Source organism: Lottia gigantea, assembly GCF_000327385.1.
Source record: "Lottia gigantea unplaced genomic scaffold LOTGIsca_64, whole genome shotgun sequence".
Classification (NCBI taxonomy): Eukaryota; Metazoa; Mollusca; class Gastropoda; family Lottiidae; genus Lottia; species Lottia gigantea.
The window spans coordinates 1,093,680-1,115,844 of record NW_008710179.1 but is presented as its reverse complement, the minus strand read 5'-3'; the positions used below and the strand labels follow the sequence as shown (position 1 = coordinate 1,115,844).

Below are 22,165 nucleotides of genomic sequence, written 5' to 3'. Positions count from 1 at the left end.
GCGAGGGATTTGGGATTTGACACGGCACCTTCCTGGATAAGAAACATTTCCTGGGACGGGAGCTCCCCGTCAATGAAATCCTCGTTACTTAATTCATAGTAGTCCCTGAATTTAAAGTAAGCAATATGAGCTAGAGACCACATCTGTACGTTCATGAATGAAAAGGGTAAAAAAAAGGTAAGGGTAAAGGCGTAACACCCCTTCAAAAAATGTGATACTAATAATGTACAATATTTATTATATCAACGTACATGTCGTACTACTAGCTTTTACCTCTATTATTATGTGTACGTTATTATTGTGTATCTTGTTTAAGCGAGTAACTTCCTGTTATGGCGAGTAAATGTAACAACATTTTGTAATTTGTGTTAAAAAAAAAAAGAATTTTGTACGAATAAAACTAATTGTTGAAGAACTATGGATGACATTGATGATGGCGAGTCGTCTCATAGACGTAAAACAAAAAATATCTTTGATGACGATGTCAGCTTTGATGAGGCCAAGAAAATGATATTGAATGACTTGACAGATGAAGAGGATGATTTTTTGAGAAATGAAGGCATTGAAGTAATTGGATGGAATGATGTACCAGTTTCAGGGAAGTCAAGAAATACTGCCAAACCAGATCTTGATAGTTTAGGGGTGCCATCCATGCCCAGGACAGATTCTAAACCAAGTGTCCGACTGGGAGGTGTGGGAAGCTCGTGGAAGTCAAGTGTTAGTTTTGGTTCTAGTACTTCTAGTGACTTGTTGAGTATTGATGATGCTGTTGATAAACACCGACTTAAGAAGGAGCTCACAGCAGGTGATATTGAGAAGTTACAAGCCGAAGTGCAGTATTTACGTAGAACTAATCTGCGTGCTAAGCGTGATAGATTCTCAAAGCTCCCAGTTGAGGATACGATTAAACGAATGATGAAAGGAGAAGCGTATACCTTTGAACTATACCGCTCTCTAGAAGATAAGATATCATTATTGGATCATTCGATTAAGATGCATGATGGTAACTGTATCATCGCTGCAATTTTATTCTTGAAAAGCACAGTGAAAGTCAGTTTATTTAATCAGGAAATATCTAAACGCCCGGTGGCTATCAATCATTATTTAACTTATTTAAGAACTAATGGTGACTATATAGAACTATCTAATGTCTTAACTATGTTGAGAAGATCAGAAGAAGCTGCAATGTTACAATATAAAACAGCAACAGGTGCTAGTTTAGGATCTTCAAAGGCTAGTGCACTTAAAAGTGTCTATAGAAATCATTTTAAAATGGATCCACTGCTATCATCAGAATCTAGTTTAGTAATGGAACATATAGATTTATTAGAGAGGCAGCTGCCTATAGAGGAATCAGACTCCAAAGAGGAAGTTAGTGGAAGAAATCAGTTATTCCGAGATTTTCCAAGAAGACGATCCATTTTAGACATGCCATTAATAACTACTTTATATTATTGCTGTTTATATCATTATAACTTAGCTGAGAATTCCTTGGCTAGTCCCATAGCTATAAAGAAAAGACATCAATTGAGTGATAAACAGTTTCTCTTTAGTGCCATCGCAGCTCAATCCAAACTTAAAAATTGGAAAAACATTGAAGAACTGTTAACATCTAAGGGTTGGTTTGGCAGTACCAAGATGAAATCGGCTATAGGATTTGATAAGGTTGTTGAAATATTACACAAAAACAATGCACCTTCAGAGATGTTAAAAATATACATAGCTTTTATTGATGATATGGACTTAAGATTAGAAACTGCACAGAAATATCATTGTCATAAAGCTGTCATTGATGTGTTTGTGGCACTTAGAGATAGAGGTCAATTAGAATCATATTCTTCTAAATTAAAACATGGAACACAAGAACATTTATATTCATCAGATGCTTTGAGGAATTCAAGCATTAAGTGGAAGCAGTGAAATAAAAACAATGATATTTTTTAAGATTAAATTGCTTGATTCGCATAAGCTTATATATTATGTAAAAATATGTAAATATGATACATGGGTAAGCAAAACTTTTATGAAACCTGTTGTTTCAAGACAGTAAGTTCTACAAGATGAAACAGTTTAAGAAACCATTAATGTACTTGTCAATATATTTTCTTTATGTGTAATGTCAATTTCAGCTATCCATACATTTTTTAAACAGGATTAAAATATGACACCAAGTTCTGCTGCAATTTAACAGGGTCTCCCACTTTGGTAATATAAAGTTGTATAGATAGCTTAAGTCGAGCTCTATAAGCTTGTAATCTACCCCTTTAAACAATTTGCAGAAACTCTTATTTACAGAATGGATTACATATTAGGTGTGAATGATTTATTGTTGATTTTAGATATTTATGAATATTAGTTAAAGTAGAAATATACAAAATAAACAGAAATGAGATCTTTGGACTACTGGATATTCTGAGGTAAAAAAACAACAGTAGCAGACTGTTCCAAAAGAGTCAGTCGGGGCAGGCTGCTCATTACTCAATAGTATGGCTCAAATGCAATTAATAAGCTTTTGTAATTGACATTAAAATACCTCAAAAAGGCAACGTCTTTTTTGACAAATTTCAACTTAATCTGCGAGTCGGCACTTTGTATATCCATTAAAGTACAACAGACTGCATTTTGAGGGGTTGCTTTGGGATTTGAACTGATATGTAATTAGTCTTCAGACGTGCTAGAACTTTACGAATACTGCATAACTTTCAAATATACCTCAAATATAACTTCATTGGTTTCTCCCCTGTCTGAATATTGTCATGTCTTGTCGGCAAGGTCCATAATACAATAGGAAATGCTGTGTGTGTATATTCTTGTGGAATCAACTTTATGACTAAATCAATGCGAAGTAAACTTACATTTAAATAGTAAATTGTTTCACTAGCTGATAGAACTCAGCTATCTGGATCATTTTTTAGCATGGAAATTCTAATCACTACAGTAGAAATGTCCTGTATAAATTATAACGGTCTATATATCCCGCCCGTTAACATTCCCACATGATGATATTGCTGTGATATACTATCCACTACATGCAGGTATATAAAAGTTTGTTTTGCGGGATGTATGTGAGTCTTGAATATATGTAAACAATTTTCAGAAGTACTAGAAATGCACGAAAATCGCATGATTCTTTCAAATGTACTAAAAACTAGAAATTCAACTTATATATAATTTTATTTTTATATACATATACAATATATTGTGGAGTATCAAGAAAAGGCGAGTCGTCATTTTAACTAATAATTAGATATTTCTTGAAGGCTCAAATTTCGACCGTTATCTGTGAACACTATTACTGATTAAGCCCTATTAAGTAAGTATAAAGCTTAGTTTACTTAAACTAAGAAATAGATCAAGGCCTAGCTGCACTTATTTATCATCAGAGCATAATGACATGTACACATATATTGTGTCTTTAGATTCTTTTAATGTCGTCGCCCCAGGGAGAAATCCATCTATATTTTTTACCAACGTAGATTTTTACAACCTGCATACAATAATCTGTACCTGCATGTAAACCCTATTTGCATTATTAACAACACTATAAAAGAGTCGTAACGAGTAATGGCTGACGCCTTTAACTTTAAAAGTGGTTACTGGTTAAGTTAAATATACGATTAATGCAAATAAGTGCAATTGACCCCCAAGAGCTGACAATGTATATAGACGATTCGCATTTTCTTAAGTTTCATTTCAAGTGATACAACGTCTTAGAATTAACATAAAATTTTAAACTGGGCGAATAAGAGCCAGTAGATATGCCTGGTGTCATAAATAACATAACAGGATCTTTATATAATCCGATAAATCCAAATGTCTTGTAATTATCCATAAATATGCAATTAACTATTGAAAAACGCTTAATTTAATTGAATTGAATTCATTGATAAGAATTTTTTTAACTTGGTCAAAATGGGTTTTTAATCATCAGTGGTCTTACCTGGTGCCAAAAACATACCACAGTTCTCTATTACCCAATAAATCAATAAAACTAAGTTATAATTAATTAAACTATAAGTAATTTTTAAGACTGCTTAGAAGCGTGTTTCAATAATTATTTAGTTTAATGGATATATTGTCTTATATAGAGATTCTATTGTTTAGTCATGGCAACTGGCAAATCCAACTAACGAATATGTACACTTGTTGACTAAGTTTTGGACTTTTTATGTCCATTCTTGGAGGTAGTAGCCTATTCCTCTAAAGAGGCCGAAAGCAATTTTCTAGTCTATGGGGATTCATATATAGGTTCTATGTGAACAACTAAGGTTGGTCGTCCGACGTCTATGGTTCCCTGCAATGTAATCTTTAACCAGCGTATGACATCACTCTCGCAAATACCATGTGTCAATTCAGGTAGTGACGTCATAATTTGAATATATGCGTTTTTTTATCATTAATTAATTAAGTATTGTAGAAACTCTTTAATTATTTGGTTGGGTAACCAGACCTAAGTTAGAAAACTAAGTTGAAAAATGTGTTATATAAACTAGTTAGACAGAAACACCATTTGTAATATGTATATGGAGTTGTTGGGTTCATTTTTTAAGCTTTATGTTGTAAACATGAGCTATAATTCAACCAAATGGGCGGAAGATGCGGTACAAGTATTTACATCCTTTCGTATTTAGACATGCAAATGTAGACTATCATAATAACCCAGTATTCTCACAAGTGCCGGGAGTACTTGAAATCAAGGTCTTTCAGCTCAGTAGACAATTTTTTAAAGGACTATAAATTAATGTATTACCCCTACTGTACTAAAATCTAAATGAATCAATATGTGGGTATTTATCTTTAAACGCGCTATCTTTTTAATTCATGTAAAAATTTCAAGTGCAATATGAGCACTTATAAAATGACAAACCTTGATCGATTTTACTCTGTTTAGGCCTTCAACTTTATTGTTATCTCAACTGTAAACCTGGGGGAACCGGTCAGAACTCGGGAATACTGAATCATATGATCTACCTTTCCGTGTTCTATTACAATGTAGGTACTATAATCCACTTGATCAACCTCAACTTAAATATATATAAAGTAATTTATAACGATAATAATAAAAATTCATTGTTAAAATAGTGTTCAATACAACATAAGCATAGTACGAAGCTTTGAGTAACAACATGATTCAAGTTATGTTTTAATATTTCTAGTAATACCAGTATATAAATTACTGGCTTAATGAATTTGAATTCTACTAATGTGTTGAGATAAGTTATATAGATAACTTGCCTAAGATATAATTGCATAGAAGTTATCTTGACTACCTTATCAACGATGCCAGGGGCATGACCTTTGTATGATGCAGAAGTTGGTATCTAACATTTGCACACACTGTTTCATTGAAAAACTTGTACGGCATGAATGGAAAATAGACCTTGATGGCTTCTGTAGGGGTATATTTCTCAAAATTGATGAGCCATGAGTGAATTATAACTTGAAAAGCCCGAAGTTACAAACGCGAGTGTAAAAATTGGACTTGTGAGTAAGGTTGGTGCCTCATCCGCCATAAAATATAAAAGCTTCTATGTTGTCGAGATTTCACTAGATATTCCAAGGATCTCCAATCAGTCCTCTAAAGTTGCCCCAATTAATATAGGACAGAAAGAAACTAAACAATAGATTTAACATATATTTGATATCTTGAACATGTTTATTTCCAGATTTTAACACCTCACAGGAGTCTAATAGATAACTGCCTGTCGAGATTTAGTCAGTGAATAGTCAATTTCAGCTCAATCTGTAAATCAACACATTTTCAATGTTGATTGCAAATCTGAATGTTTCGTTTTTCTCAAGTGATCCTTTTGTTATCCATGATCTGACGAAATTGTATGGCTTTTTCTGTTCTAGCTATATGCATTGTTAAACAATGTGTTAAACATTGTTTTTGATCGGTTAGCGACAATTATAACATCTTTCGATGATATTGAATTAAAATCCATAACACGCGAAGAATCTCATTTCGAAATCCGGGACGTCATCTTTATGTGAAGTATCCTGAAAAGTAGGCTATAAAAACGTTGATAACTTCAAGTAAAATGTGACATAGCTCACGTGCGGTGTTTATGTCTTTAACAGAACCTTCAATTTAAACTAATATTCTCAGCTGCATATATGTATTACGAATAATGTTCACTTTTATACTGGTCTATATGATCTAAATATTTTACCAGTCGATAACTGTGACAATATATCTACAGGAGTCTGGTAAGAATCAGTAAGTTTTGGACTAATATGCATAGTTCCGTTCCTGGTTTGAAAGGGACTCCAACCCGGGGGTATTGCATGGCTGCTTTTACCATGGTTTCTCCCTAAAATATTCGCACCATTTTTTTTAAATAAAAAAAAAGCTTATGGACTGCTGTAGATCAGTGAGCTAAATTTCTATAATTGCCAACTGCATAAATTTTCGTGTCTTCATTTAAGGAGTCGGATGTGATTTTCATTTCTGAAGAACTATACAAATATTTTCTTTGAAAAAAAGAAATCTATGACATTTAAAAGATGATATGAAAAACATCATTCCAACTCGCGAAGCTGTATGACTGTATATAGCTACGTGACTGTTTTAATCTATAAACTGCTTCAAGTGAAGTTTTTAAACATGTACTCGCCGTGTACTCTATTTAAACTTTATCAGATCAAAATGACATTTTCTTTTTGCCATTTAAAATTATTCTAGAATGTTTATGGTGCAACATCAGCTGATGTGTATTTTGATAAATTTTACAGCTGTTATAATCCATTAGAATATACTCGAAAGTGGCTAAAGAAGCCGTGGTTGGCAGCGGCGACGGAGTGTTTGTTACCCCGGAAAAAATAGTTTCTATGTAGACGAATTTTCTGACCAGTGACCGCGATAGAACGATTAACATGTCTTTTTTCTATTATCCAGTCTGGATATTTGTGATTGGTTAAAACTCTTAATTATATGCAACAGCTACTCGAATTATTCCATTTATCTCCAGCAACAAGAAAGATTATTTTTTAATTTCATTTTGACGTTTTACCGTTCCAAATTGATTTAGCGAATGTTAGTTAAAAGCGAATGTTTTTGTTGATTTATTTGAGTTACTGAGAATATTTCCATCATTGCACACTGAATGGCTTTGGAATGAACAACTGTTGATATCATTCAAAAGTTATCGGGGTACGAAGCGGTTTCCATGACAAGATACTCCAGCAAGCGGGGGTGGTAGGGAGGATTTTCCAATCTTCCACAAACTATGCCCGGAAATTTGAAAATCGAAAAATTTTTCACGAACCTTCAGTTTTAAATCTGTTTTAGACAATAATATCAAGTCGTACACTCGCACTAGCCTCAAGAAGTTGTCAAGATCGATTGTCTTTAACCTTGATTAAACCTTGATAAGAATCTAGAAGGTAGACTTAACAATGTTATCCTCGCCACTGGCTGGAAATTAATTAATAATGAGGTCCACAGATCTGGCTATATAAGCTTATTATGTTTCTATTTAATTATCTCGATATAGCCAATCTTTAGACTTTCAATAACAAAATCTGTATATAGGTTCATAACAGTTAGTGCAGTCATTATTTTTAACTTGCAGTCGATAGTATCAGTAAAAAATCAGCCTTTTCTCGATGTTTCAGCAAAAAACCCTTACAACATGGGCATGGATCATCCAGTAAAATCAATTCCCAGAGGTTTGGTTAAAAATGTTCTAATTCGAAATTAAACATTCTTTCTTGATTGAAGCAACAATCGGCTAATCTCTTCAAATACCTCGAACTAGAAATTTTACTTTTTATTTCAATCTTCACTGGTTTTCTCGCATCCTCGAATATTGTACAAGGTTTTGTCGACAATGTATATATAACATAATATGGCATGATATAGCATATTATCCAATATAGTTGGTTTATTTCTCAAACAAAAGATAACACGGATGCTCCACGTTAAACTGCGCCTTTTCTTATATTACCAATAAGTATATATTAGTACGTCTACTTTTAGATTCCAATGCAATGAAATCTGCAATGAACACATCAATTTATGTGACTCAAAGAATCAATATTCTATCGATCTGTGATATATTTTAGTATTGTCTGAATAACGCATAACGTGAATTTTTTTAGGTTAATATTTCTACTTTAGTATACATGTGATGGCTATGAACAGAGCCAGAGTTTTAAATATATATGTCAACTGATACCGTTACAGGGCCAAATAGGTCAACTTATTCATCAGCATACCTTGACATCATTTATCTGCTTTTTCTCATTTATCAAACACGTGTACCTCAATCTATATTAGGCCTACTTATAAACTCAGATTTGTATTATATTGATATATATAAATATACAGTGTAACTTAATATATGCAATCCGACATGCATACGATACACTGTAAAGCTTATTTCATCGATTTGGGATGAGTTTGCTTTTTTGTGATGAGTTTGCTTATTTGGGATGAGTTTGCTTATTTGGGATGAGTTTGCTTTTTTGGAATGAGTTTGCTTTCTTTTGAGATGAGTTTGCTTTTTTGGAATGAATTTGTTTTCTTTTGAGATAAGTTTGCATTTTGGGATGAGTTTGCTTCTTTGGGAAGGGTTTGCTTTTTTGGAATGAATTTATTTTTTGGGGTGAGTTTGCTTTTTTGGAATGAGTTTGATTCCTTTTGAGATGAGTTTTTATTTTTGGGATGACTTCACTTTTTTGAGATGAGTTTGCTTTTTTTGGAATGAGTTTGCTTCTATGGGGTGGGTTTGCTTTTTGGAATGAATTTATTTTTTGGAATGAGTTTGCTTTTTTGGGATGAGTTTGCTTCTTTGGGATGAGTTTGGTTTTTTGGAATGAGTTTGCTTTTTTGAAAGAAGTTTGCTTTCTTTTTGAGTTGAGTTTGCTTTTTTGGGGATGAGTTTGCATTTGAAGGAGTTACACTTATACAGTCGTATAATTGTATATTATTTAAACTATTATAAAGTCGCTGCGTTTGAGACAAGGTGTTGAAAATTGTCATGTATAATAATCATTTCCGCTCAAGCAATATTGGATATAAAACACGCATAACACATAAAGGGTTAAAAACCATAGAAATCGAGTTATTCTTGCATGTTTCATAAGTAAATGTAGACCAAATTTAAAATCATTTCATTAGCATATTTTATAACATCAAATTATAATATTGTGCACTTTTCAACTTTTCGGGTTCAGTGGTTTGCTTTAAGGGAATGGTAATTTTCATTTTTAATTTTTTCCGCCGAATAAATTGTTTTATTTTCGGCTTATTAAATATTCTTTAAAAAGTTGTTGATCCACTGACCCAATAATATTGACATAATAAACTGTTTTTGGCTACAAATTGGTAAACACGTCATGTTATTTTTATTAATCCGAGAAACTGTGACTGTACTGCATGGGTAATGCAAAACAGTGAATCATTACAAATGTTATGTTACAGAAGATGACATACTGTTATATTGTTCTTAACCTCAGAACTAAAGGAATATCTTTAATAGTCTTTGGTAGTTATATTACAGTAAGTGGTCTGTTGCTGTGTTGTTGTCTTTAACAGTTATATTTCAGAAGGCGAACCACTGTATTGTTGTTAATCTCTTAACAATAGGTATATGTTTTTAATAGTTATATTACAGAAGGTGGTCCACTGTTTTATCGTTGTGATCCTCTGAGATATAGGTATAAGTCTTTGGTAGTTATATTACAGTAAGTGGTCCACTGCTGTGTTGTTTTCTTTAGTTATATTACAGAAGGTGATCCTCTGTTGTATTGTTGTCAACCTCAGGACTACAAGTATATGTTTCAATTTTTATATTAAAGAAGGTGATCCAATGTTGTATGGTGGTCAACCTCAGAGATAGCTCTAATATTGATATATTATCAGAGCCAGCTTTGAGGTTGACCACCATACAACAGTGGATCACCTTCTGTAATAATATAACAATTGAAACATATACTTTTAGTTCTGAGGTTGACAGCAATACAACAGAGGATCACCTTCTTTGGTAGTTATGTAACAGAAGTTGGGCCACTGTTGTATTGCTGCCAACATACAAACTGAATTTTGTCCTTCTTATTTCCCTTTAATTCAGGATTTTTCGGACTATCTCATCCCATAATTGGGTTTTAAAAACTTCAAGCATTCAATAATTTTTTTTTTTTTTACACGTTTTGAATAATGTGGGTGGAAATATGAGAGTTATGCAGCTTAGAAAAAGATAGCCCAGTCACAAGACGTCTTTTTTCTAAATCAAATAGAATATCACGATCTTTCTTCGTGAAACCTTGCAATAGAGTCGACAATTTAGTCTGTTAAAATGGCTATATGTTCTAAAATATCTTCCAAACGTCAATCTGTCCAGCTTGAATCTTTTCAAATATCTAATTGTCTTTCAACAAGAGTTAAATCTCTCGAGGTTTCTGTCCAGGGCTGAAGCTATTCAAGTGTCTATGAAGGAAAGATTGAATCTATTCGAGTGTCTATTAGAGGTTGAAGTTATTCAAATGTTTATCAGAGGTTAAAACTATTCAAGTGTCTATCAGAGGTCGAATCTATTCACGAGTCAATCAGAGGTTAAATCTATTCGATTGTCTAGCAGAGGTTGAATTTATTCTAGTATTTATCAACAGTTGAATCTATCCAAGCGCCTTTCAGAGACTATCCATTAATGTGTTGTCTATCGGAGGTTGAATGATCCAAGCGCCTTTCAGTGTTCATCAGAGGTTTAATCTATTCAAGTGTCTACCAGAGGCTGACTTTATCTAAGTGCCTCTAAGAGGTTGAAACTCAAGTGTTTATCAATCAGAAATTGAATCTATTCAAGTGTCTATCAGAGATTGAATCTATTCAAGAGTCTATCAGAGGTTGAAACTATTCCAGTGCCTAAGAGAGACCGTATCCATTCGGGTGTCTATCAGAGGCTGAAACTATTCAACCGTCTATCAGAGACTGTATCCATTCAGATGTCTATCAAAGGTTGTATCTTCTTAAGTGTCGTCTATCAGAATCCAAATCTATTCAAGTGTCCTGCAGAAGTGGAATCTATTCAAGTGCCTATCCGAGGTTGAAATTCTTCAAGTATTTATCAGCGGTTGAATCTTTTACAAGTGTATAATTGAAAGACTCTATTCAAATGTTTATTGGAGGCTGACTTTATCCAAGTGCCTATCCGAGGTTGAATCTATTCAAGTGTTTCTCAGAAGCTGTATCTATTCAAGTGTCTATACGAGGTTAAAATCATTCAAGTGTTAACCAATCATAGGTTGAATCTATTCAAGTGTCTCCCAGAGGCTGACTCTATGCCAGTGTTTATCAGAGGGTTGAATCTTTTCAAGTGTCTATCCGAGGTTGAAACTATTCACGTGTTTACCAATCATAGGTTGAATCTATTCAATTGTATCTCAGAGGAAAAACTCTATACCAGTGTATTTCAGAGGTTGAATCTATTTAAGTGTCTATCCGAGGTTAAAACTATTCAAGTGTTTACCAATCATAGGTTGAATCTATTCAATTGTATCTCAGAGGAAAAACTCTATACCAGTGTATTTCAGAGGTTGAATCTATTTAAGTGTCTATCCGAGGTTAAAACTATTCAAGTGTTTACCAATCATAGGTTAAATCTATTCAAGTGTCTCTCAGAGGCTGACTCTATGCCAGTGTTTATCAGAGGGTTGAATCTTTTCAAGTGTCTATCAGAGGTTGAATCTATTCAAGTGTCTATCCGAGGTTAAAAGTATTCAAGTGTTTATCAATCAGAGGTTGAATCTATTGAAATGTATCTCAGAGGAAGACTCTATACGAGTGTATTTCAGAGGTTGAATCTATTCAAGTGTCTATCCGAGGTTAAAATTATTCAAGTGTTTACCAATCATAGGTTGAATCTATTCAAGTGTCTCTCAGAGGTTAAATCTATTCAAGTGTCTATCCGAGGTTAAAACTATTCAAGTGTCTATCCGAGGTTAAAACTATTCAAGTGTCTATCCGAGGTTAAAACTATTCAAGTGTTTACCAATCATAGGTTGAATCTATTCAAGTGTCTCTCAGAGGTTAAATCTATTCAAGTGTCTATCAGAGGAAGGAATCTTTTTAAGTGCTATCAGAGGTTGAAACTATTCCAGAGTCTATTAGTGACGGTTTTATTCAGGTGTCTATCAGTGACTGTTTCCAATCAGGTGTCTATCAGATGTTGAAACTATTTGAGCGCCTATCAGAGACCGTATCTATTTTAATGCGTATCAGAGGTGGGATCTGTTCAAATTGAATCTATTCAATCTATCCAGTGTAAAACAGAGTGAATCTATTCAGCTGTCTATCAGTAGTTGAATCTATTCAAAAGTCTATCAAAGATTTTCTTCCAGTTAAAATGTTTGATGTGGAAGTAGGCTGCAAAACCAGCAATAAGTGAAAATATCCAGTTCAAATTGTATTGTATAATCAATATACCAATTATTATAATCTAATAATATTCTTTATTAAATAACAAACAACAGTATTCAACATCAGTGAAAAACAAAACAAATGTGAAACAAACTGTGTTAAACATCTTCATCAAAACCTATTTACCAAGGAAAAAAGCAAAATGACATTAAGAAGTAATTTAATGCTATAACAATTAATACCATCAATAGTAACATTTTTAATTAACCATTTCAACTCTGCTCTTCTGACCATGATATTACAGAGTCAAACCTGAACAGCAACAGCCGCCGAATTAAGGGGATTATTAAGAAGTTTTCTAAACTTTTTATGTGTATTGGGGACACTGATAGCATCAATTTGTACCATTCCAATTTTCATTCCGACATCTGTGGTTCCTGCAATTCCACTTAAACTAACACGTTTTATGACGTCCCTATAGGGAAACTGCATAGATATTAATAGTAGCTTCCAGTAGCTCCCCTCTAGTGACGTCATAAAACGCATTAGTTTTAGTGGAATTTCAGGAACCACAGATGTTGGAATGAAAATTGGAATGGTACAAATTGATGCTATCAGTGTCCCTGATACACATAAGAAGTTTAGAAAACCTCTTTACAATCCCTTTAACTGTTACCATTTACCTCATGCACTTTATATGACTTAAAATAAAGATGTATTTTAACTGGTAAATCATACTCAATACATTAATTGTAGAGTGGTATAGAAATATTTAAACAGGACCTGAAGCTCTTGAGTAACATATTTTGATTTAGGAAATAAAGCATTAAGTATAACAGAAAATTGCAAGTTACAATATGGCACAAAAATACTGAAAGTGAAGCTACAGCTCTTGGAATATCCCTGGATCCTATCGAGCAGCCAATGAAGACATCATACGAACTGAAGATTGCTTGCTTTTTGGGACATTTAACTGATTTAGTCCCTCTGTGTGTTGAATAATCGATTCAAGTTCATGATGTTCCAGTCCACTGAATTCAAAATCGCAGTCGAAAGATTCTTGAAATGAGCTTAAAAATGGTGCAATGGCTTTTTCAATAGTGATATTCGTGTCCACCTCTTTAGAAAGGGAGGTAACTTCCTTATCCTCAATACCACAGGGATCAATGTGTTTAAACCATTCTAGATCAGTATTACAGTTTAATGAACAGCCATGTGTTGTCACTATTCTACTACGATTCACACCTGAAAGGATAAAAACAGACATTTGTGAATCTCAGGGTTGACAAGAACAGTACAGCACAGAAAGGTATCAAGTGATGAAATTTTAGCTTTATGGGTTCTGATTTAAAAAGAAACCCAAGACAACAATCCACCATGACATTGATAGCTTTATTTCTGAGACCAAGACCAAGACTGCTATAAGAACTTGTAATGATATCCCATTATAATAATCATAAAAATAGATACTGTAATAATATAATTGAAATTGTTGATATGTCACATTTTATCTAAATGTAACATATTGCATCTAGAAATTAATATAAATTGTTTATACCAATAAACTAATAGATTTAATAAATTATTACAAACATCATGGACTTAAACTAATCTGATTTCATATGATGATAAACTTATTAATTTTGTCTTTATTATGTGTCATTAATATTTTAACTCATCAAGGCTTATGTCTAATCAATAAATTACATGAAAACATGTTCCATTCCACTGCCTGATAATTATTTATTATCCATTAAGATGGAGTCTAAGTGCTGTAGCTTAGCATTTAGCTTTCAAGATCCTTGTCTTCAAACTAACTTTAAATTACCGGTACTTTATTTATTACTGTACAGTTTGTACAGTATTTTTCTGAATACTGCATCTTCAATGGTCCAAAGAAAATTTAATTTTTTGGATTAATTTTTGACCAGAATTTTAAATTTTTTTTTTAATTTTAGAGTTCAATGGTTGTAAATGTCTTTTGTCTTTCTAATAGATACTTTTGTAATGCTGCAGCTTAGAAACAATGATTAATAAACTTATAATTACCTATTGCAGCAATTTTTCTGTCATTAACCCATACACCACGGTTGACAGTTGAGGCTTCGGCGGTGATACCAAATTTTTTACAAGTGTTAATAATAGTGTTCTCTAACGCTGACACATACCACGGTAAACTAGGACGGGTAATAAAATTACAGAGATTCAAAACCGGGTAAGCCACCAATTGTCCTGGTCCATGGAAGGTTATTAATCCACCACGATTAGTGTGGTAGAACTCAGCACCAAGTTTACGCAAACGTTCTTCGTCCTGAAGTGTGTATCCTTGACCACGAACGCCCACTGTGTACACTGGATTGTGTTCAACTAGTAATAACACATTTTGAGCTTGAGTAGATTTACCTTCCATCTCTTCTTGATGCATTCGTTTGTATCTGTTTTGAATATCAAATGCTCCCATATATCCCATTCTCCCGAGGTTGATCACATTAACAACTCTTTTGGCTAAAGAGTTGGATGCCATTTTGATGTTCTCTCTATGCTACTATAAAAAGAAAAAAAAATTGTACCTGGTATTTAATTAAATTTTGAAAGGAACATTAAAGTTGGAAGACTAATAACATATCCATTATACAATCAAATCTTCAAGGAAACTGTTAGCATAACTGATGTAACAACAGATGTGGTATATTTCCAAACAAAATATGAGGAACCAACATAATTTTCTTGTCTGATGAAATATTTTAAGAAACTAAGATTGACTGATGAAACAAGGCGTATTTATACTTTTTTGTAATTAATCAATATTATTTAATGAATGTCGTTCAAGTCTTAACTAATTATATAGGATTTAGTCTGAGGTAAATAAAGTCCAATGTTTCATTAAAGAGACAAAAAATAATGTACAATAGAATATTTTACAAAAAAGTTTTAAAATCATGTTGGCAATAACATGTTCTGAGTTGTTTACTTGCAACACAAAACTTGTCTAATTTAACCAAACTTTTGTATCTTTTTTTAAAGCCACTTCAGTAAGGGTCTAACGACAGCACTCTGGAATGTTCATCAAATTAACCTTTTGATCTAACCAATCAAATTTCTACCCTCTACAGCTCGAAAATAAGTTAATAAAAAAACGGAACGAAAGTTTGGTTTGATTTTAATTTGACTGGCACGAAACTCATTGGTAAGAGTTTGATCAACTAATATGATGACAAAAATTGGATGATGAATATAATCAAACACAGGTTTCTTAAATTGCTAAAAACCAAATTTGACTTGAGATATAAATGTGTGTTTGTTTACTCCTTAGATGATTAACTCTTGACAAATACACAAATCAATTACAAAGATTAAATTGTGCCCCAATAGTGTAAATAGTAAATAGGCTTAAATAAATAATTTAAATGGAAATAGTGCACTAGTTATTTTTAAACTGTAAAACAAACTGTGTTAAATATGTGACAACTGTCTTTAACTTGTTTAAACATTTACTATATATTTAGATGTACGCTAGCCAAGAATTTTCACCAGATATTTTGTTGACTGTTTACAATTATAAGCTAGTAACTAGTGAGGCCAATTTAAGGGGGGAAAAATCAGCTACTTTGTGGCACAGTAGCGGAGATTAATGGATCAGCTCTTTCACCAGTCAAATATTATTAATACTAAAGAAAGGGTTCAAAAGCGGTTTTCTATTTATTATATTTTAAAAAGTATTATAAGCGATGAAGTATTAGACCTATCATAATCATAATAACCTAAGTTGGATTTACAGAAACCATGGATAAAAGTCAGACTGGAAATCATAGTGTTCCAGTTTACTTAAAAGCTAGAAAACTTCCTTTCATTTTCAATATTATTTAAATATCTCTTACCGGTATATAATATTACGGCCTAATAGTAGTGTACCGTAATAAAAAAGAATAAAAGATATTCTAGCCTAGTCTAGTCTAAATCTTCTTTTCTGAATCTGTAGCATCAACACAAGACTTTCCATCACTGTCTCACTAAACTCACTGTCTTTGTTGATAATAATCAATGCCAATATTATGCTTGCAGTCAGCTCTCAATACAGTTTACACTACTACAGATGAATAAGGAAAGAATGAAAGAAAGATTTTTACCAAATGAAGATTATTCCTATATAAATGCAATAGAGCACAATTTAGTGGCTCTTAGATCCTATGTTGTTGAACTGTCGTCTGCGTATGTGAACTAAGTCTTTTATACTACGATAAACCACGTGTGCTCTATTTAAAAGTGTAAAAAATATTCACTCTGACTGTCAGTGTCGTACGGTTTGTTTACATCGCCATCATGCGTGATTCCCCATAAAGGCATAATTCTGATTGGTGGATAGAAATCTCTCTAGACAATCGAACATTTGTAGTAATTAGTTTCAGAATTTAACTTTAATCTTAAAGTGTCTCAAATGGTGACTAGTATCGTAATTTCTTGCAACAGTCTGTTAGGCATCTTATGTCATGGGTTCGAGTTAAGAATAAGAATGAGTTTGATCCAACGTCGTGCTTCCGAGTTTCGCCTTTATCAAAAGGCAGACGATGCAAGGGAAGCAACTCTAAGTAGTCTTAATTGCTATGTATTTTTTTTTTTTTTACCGAAAAACACATTACAGTTTGAACAATGCTTGGGAAATAGTACACAATGTTCCATGTGCTCCCATTGATGTCGGATTGGGCTGAATTAGATATAGAATATAACTGAAATTTAAGCGTTAAATCTTCTTTGAGTATGAATGTTTTTATTTGTGGTCTGAGTCTCACATAATTAGAGTGGCATCCCCTCGCCATATCTATCTATGGTTCTTTCTTGCAACTTTAGACTGGGTTTTATCTTTAATTATTCTATATATTTCTTGAAATCTATCAGAAGTAGATCTAGTAAAAAAAGAAGAAAAAATAAAGAATCGACTCTAAGTAAGGCAGAATACATTTTAGAGTTATATATTTTTTTGATAGATTTGTTTGTATTTACACCGGAAGTAAGATACTCCAGCCAATCGTTTGCCTCAGAACACCGCCAATTTCAAAGTTGCAATGAGGCCGTAACAATGGCGGATAACAAGGGTTTGGAAATTGTAAAAGAAGACGGTATGTAACACAATCAAATTCGACATTTGGTTTGAAATTTTTATTTTCTGGTGAAGAAATGCTTTTAGAAAACACCGAAGTAACTGACTGCATGTGGTACTTATCTTATCTCTCTGGAAAATACCAAAAAAGGGGCTCTGTTTACTTATAAAAAAAAGCGTACGTACATCACAAACCCCACCCTCACTTTAATCTTGACCCTTTTAGACCTACACAACTTCTTAGAAAGGGGATCTGGCCCTATTAAAGGTGAACAATCTATTGCTCAGAACTCGAATTACTTGTATTTGCTACACAGATCTAACAATTAATCAAGACTTAATCATAATGTAACACTTTCAAATCGTGGAAATATCTAATTCTATTAGATTCAGATATATTGTCAAATTTGCACCTGTTTTGGTCAAAATGGCACCACAAATTACTAGGCCCAGAGGATTTCAACTAAATCTTGGGTCAAAATGGCCCCCAAAAAAGGTCAAAATGGCCCTAGTTATGATGGTCAATCCAAGGAAAACAAAAAGAGGCGTCTTTTAGGGCCATTATGGTTAGGTGTTAAGTTAACCCTTTTATAACTTGCAAGAAATTATCCTGTGTGACCATGGCTACAACTTTTTGGTAAACCTAATGTCAATAATGATTTTATTGGTTCTCGTTCATCATTATGCTTAGACTACAACTCTTTCTCTTTTAAATAATGACAGCTTTTTCACCTGTAGTGCAATTATATGCTTTAGAGTCCTGTTAGCAATTTCAGTTAGGTCCATTTAAATCACCTGGCAAAATAACAAGGGATACTGGCTATCATAATGAACAGAAGTCTCTGCTTTCACTAACCTTGCTAAGTTACTAAAGTAACCAGTTCCTGTCAGATTTTGTGATCCTGTTATGACTTAAACCAAAAAAGAAAAAGAAATAAAGAGATACACACCCAATGACAATGATTTGTATCATTTATATGAACATTATTATTTTGAGTTTGTTTTTCTTCCATTATTTATAGTTGTTTATTTTAAATATTTTATTTTTCAAGCTATATTATTTATTTCATTAGTTTGCTAGTTTGTTTTATTATTTAATTTTGTTACAGTTTACAATTCAAATGGTAAAATGCACACAATGCAGTCACGTTTAGAAATGAGTCAAACTCCTACAAAGTCCTACAGTGAAAGTCCCAAATATAAAAAGAGACTGCCTGGTAGGTGGTGTATTGTGTGTCATTCATTCATCCAATCATACCTCTACACACTAATTCATTCATCATTCATTCACTCACTATCTCATTCACCCACCATCATTATGCTGCTTATTTTTTCACTTTGCCTGTGACCTTTCTCTATCATATGAATTGTTAAAATGTTTTTGGTCAGAGCAAATAGAACTTTTTTTTCTTGTCGGTACTTTTTCCTGAAAACTTATAAAAATATTGTTATGTACCACAGTGTGGAAATAAATTAAAATTTTCAGTGTATGTTATGCTCCATTTCCTCTGATCAAAATATTTCAATTGCGTTTCTTCTGCTTTCATTTTTCACATTATTAATATTCTTTCCTTAGAGTTGATACTTCATTTCAGCTGCTACTGTTTTTGTCATTTTAGCTTATACTCCATTACTGATGTTAGCAGGTTGTAATTTTGAGGCATAGTTCAAAATAGGATACCAGGTTTATATCCTAAAAACTTACCAGAATTTAATTATTTAAATGACAAATATAATTGTGGTTTAAGCTTCAGTCTAGACCACTCCTTAAAAAGTAAGCTAACACCCTGCTCTAATGCATTAAATGCTTTATGGTAAACTGAATATAATATATGCAGATATTACTTTCGGACCCTTCTCAGCTTGTAAGATTAGAAGAGTTATATCCCTTGATAGTAGTTTATATTTGTATTTTTCAGATGGTAAAGAAGTTAGAATAGTGCTTGTAGGTAAAGCTACACAAGATAATACAGAACTAGTTCAATCTCTACAGGTTAGTTCATACTAGTTTAAATAAAACAACATTTTGTGAGCCAAGGTGAAATTCACAAGTTATCAAAATAACATTAAATAAATAAAGTATTTAAGCTTCAAAATAATGAAACAATGTAAACAGAAATTATAAGTATCCTTCTGCCTCTGATCTAAATTTTAAAATAAGTCTGAAATGCTAACATGGGTGAGGACTGAGTAAAATGATCGAAATAATCGATCTTCGTCAGGAATATATGACATCGATTATCGATTCTCAAATTTCATGCAACTTTTTAAAATCTTCTGATTAAAGTTGCTGTTTAACTTAGCTATTTGGAACTTTCCAAAGACACAAAGCAAGATATGAAAAAATACAGTGCACTGCCCTGTGGCACCATTTGATGAAATCCTGACATCTTTCTAAATTGTTGTAGACTGTTGATGTAGAGATAGTTAAATCAGATACAGGGCTGGAATATATACAGGATGCTGGGGAATATGAGACTATATTTGTTGTTAGTAGTTTTGAAGGCGATGTGTACCAGAAATTACATCGTGGTGAGGCTAGAATTCTTGGTCCATCATCTGTTATTAAATGTTCAAAAAATAAAGAGGTAAGCTTTTACAGACAGATCTAGTTAATGAACTTGACTAGCTTTAAATCTAATTTCAATCTGCATGGCATTACTGATTTACTGATGTTAAATAAAAAAAGTAAGAAAGTTCAAACTCCTGTATTTTTCAGGGAAATGGGCTATCTTTATTCACCTTCAGTCTTGTTTTATGTAGTGCAAAATATAACCAAACTAATTCCCCCGAAATTGATCAAAGATGTTTGATGATTACTTATGGGTATAAAATGATTGAAATTCTGTTTCCTTTTTTCAGCCATTTCCATTTTCACAAAGACCGTTATACTGTTCTTCTATGAATGGTTTAGTCATATGTTTTACTGGTTTTAAGAAACGAGAACAGTTGGTAAGTAGAAATACAGCTCAAATACCCTTACCCTTTAAAGGGATTTCAGGGCTATGAATAAATAATAAGCAATTTGTTACAGTCTTACAACTGGGATAGTGTCATTCACCTATGATTAGGACTAGGGAAAATGATTGAAATAATTGATTATCATCGCTAGGAATTTATAATTTCGATTATAGATTATCAAATTTTATAATTGATTATATGTCAAAGTTTTCTCCACTGTGCCCTTTAACAAGTAGTAATCTCTTCCACATAGGTTCCCTTCAGCTTTATTTCAGTTCAACTGAATAAGATTACTTTATTTCAGTTCAACTGAATAAGATTACTTTATTTCAGTTCAACTGAATAAGATTACTTTATTTCGGTTCAACTGAATAAGATTACTTTATTTCAGTTCAACTGAATAAAATAACGTATTACAGTTAAACTGAATAAAATAACGTATTACAGTTCAACTGAATAAGATTACTTTATTTCTGTTCAACTGAATAAGATTACTTTATTTCGGTTCAACTGAATAAGATTACTTTATTTCAGTTCAACTGAATAAGATAACTGTATTACAGTTCAACTGAATAAGATTACTTTATTTCGGTTCAACTGAATAGGATTACTTTATTTTGGTTCAACCGAATAAGATTACTTTATTTCAGTTCAACTGAATGAAATAACTGTATTACAGTTCAACTGAATAAGATTACTTTATTTCAGTGTCATCTGGTAGATTTAGTACATCATATGGCTGGTAGTGTTAGAAAAGATATCACATCTAAAGTTACACATCTTGTAGCTAACTGTACAGGTGGTGAAAAATATAGGGTATGTTCTAAATTTATGATCTGCGAGATATATTTTGCTCTGTTTTATGTTAAATTGATGTTGTCCTTAATGTAGCCAATAGAGCACTACTGACGATGATTTTGAATTTGTTAAAATGTGGTAAAATTTCATTGTATAAGATTAGAGTTATTTCCCTTGACCTATGATAACAGATATCACTTTGTCTTTGACTTGACAATTGCAATATTTCCTTTCATTTATTTACTAGTACTAAGTGTGTAAATGTTACTTCGTATTACAAGCTATTTGACTTCCATTGAATTCCTTGTTGTCTGCAATCTTAAATATTTCAATCATTTATTCATTTATCTCATTATTTCATCCTGTTCTATTTGATTTTATTTACTAACACTTCCTACTGTGATCTAAATGTCACCAAAAACAAACAAATGTGATTCAGAATAAATTAAAACTGGGTCAAAATGACCTCATTTTTAATGACCAATTTCCCCTCTGAAAGTTAGTAAATTTCATCCTGTTTTCAATTTTTGGATAATTGGTTGTTTTGGTAATTATTTCATATTGCTTTGATTTTGAAAAGCAGGTTTATATCATTTTTCATTTCATGGTTAAATATGTAACTTTCATTGGGTGTGGTCTAAATAAATATTAACACATTAGAGTGAAAATGGGCTAACAATTATATGTATATAGATCAAATGTAGGAATATGCAGTAAAGATAGTTCATGATTTCAATGAATAACATTGTATTCTATCTATTATAGTTTGCAGTAAGTATAGGAACTCCCATCATGTCAGAAGATTGGGTCTATCGTGTCTGGGCTGAAAGAGATAATACAGAAATGAAAGCTGACAGTGAGAAAATGGTATGTTTTTTTTATTGGGATATATTGTGGTCCTTTTGAGTCTATGTATAGCTGTTGGATATTTAAGCAATGAACGATGG

At 32.5% G+C, this 22,165-nt stretch overlaps 3 protein-coding genes across 3 annotated transcripts in view; 2 read left to right on the top strand and 1 right to left on the bottom strand.

The window, feature by feature from the left end:
* Positions 1-651: 651 nt before the first annotated feature.
* Positions 652-1,920, top strand: LOTGIDRAFT_129312 (hypothetical protein; the record flags this gene model as incomplete). Its single annotated transcript, XM_009064694.1, has 1 exon — positions 652-1,920. One exon carries the CDS (start codon positions 652-654, stop codon positions 1,918-1,920), a length of 1,269 nt encoding a protein of 422 aa, XP_009062942.1.
* Positions 1,921-12,435: 10,515 nt separating this feature from the next.
* On the bottom strand, positions 12,436-16,638 carry LOTGIDRAFT_235450 (hypothetical protein). The gene is made up of 3 exons (XM_009064693.1): positions 16,492-16,638; positions 14,414-14,909; positions 12,436-13,609 (listed from the first exon to the last, which is right to left on the bottom strand). Exons 2-3 carry the CDS (start codon positions 14,886-14,888, stop codon positions 13,275-13,277), a joined length of 810 nt encoding a protein of 269 aa, XP_009062941.1. The 5' UTR covers positions 14,889-14,909; positions 16,492-16,638; the 3' UTR covers positions 12,436-13,274.
* A 3,232-nt stretch (positions 16,639-19,870) lies between these two features.
* The window catches only part of LOTGIDRAFT_61738 (hypothetical protein), a gene marked incomplete at both ends in the record, with an annotated part of 11,045 nt that continues 8,750 nt past the window's right edge, over positions 19,871-22,165 (top strand). The window contains 4 exons of the mRNA XM_009064600.1: positions 19,871-20,047; positions 20,322-20,411; positions 21,129-21,236; positions 21,984-22,085. Coding sequence (XP_009062848.1) covers positions 19,871-20,047; positions 20,322-20,411; positions 21,129-21,236; positions 21,984-22,085 — 477 coding nt within the window. The remainder of the gene's footprint in view (positions 20,048-20,321; positions 20,412-21,128; positions 21,237-21,983; positions 22,086-22,165) is intronic.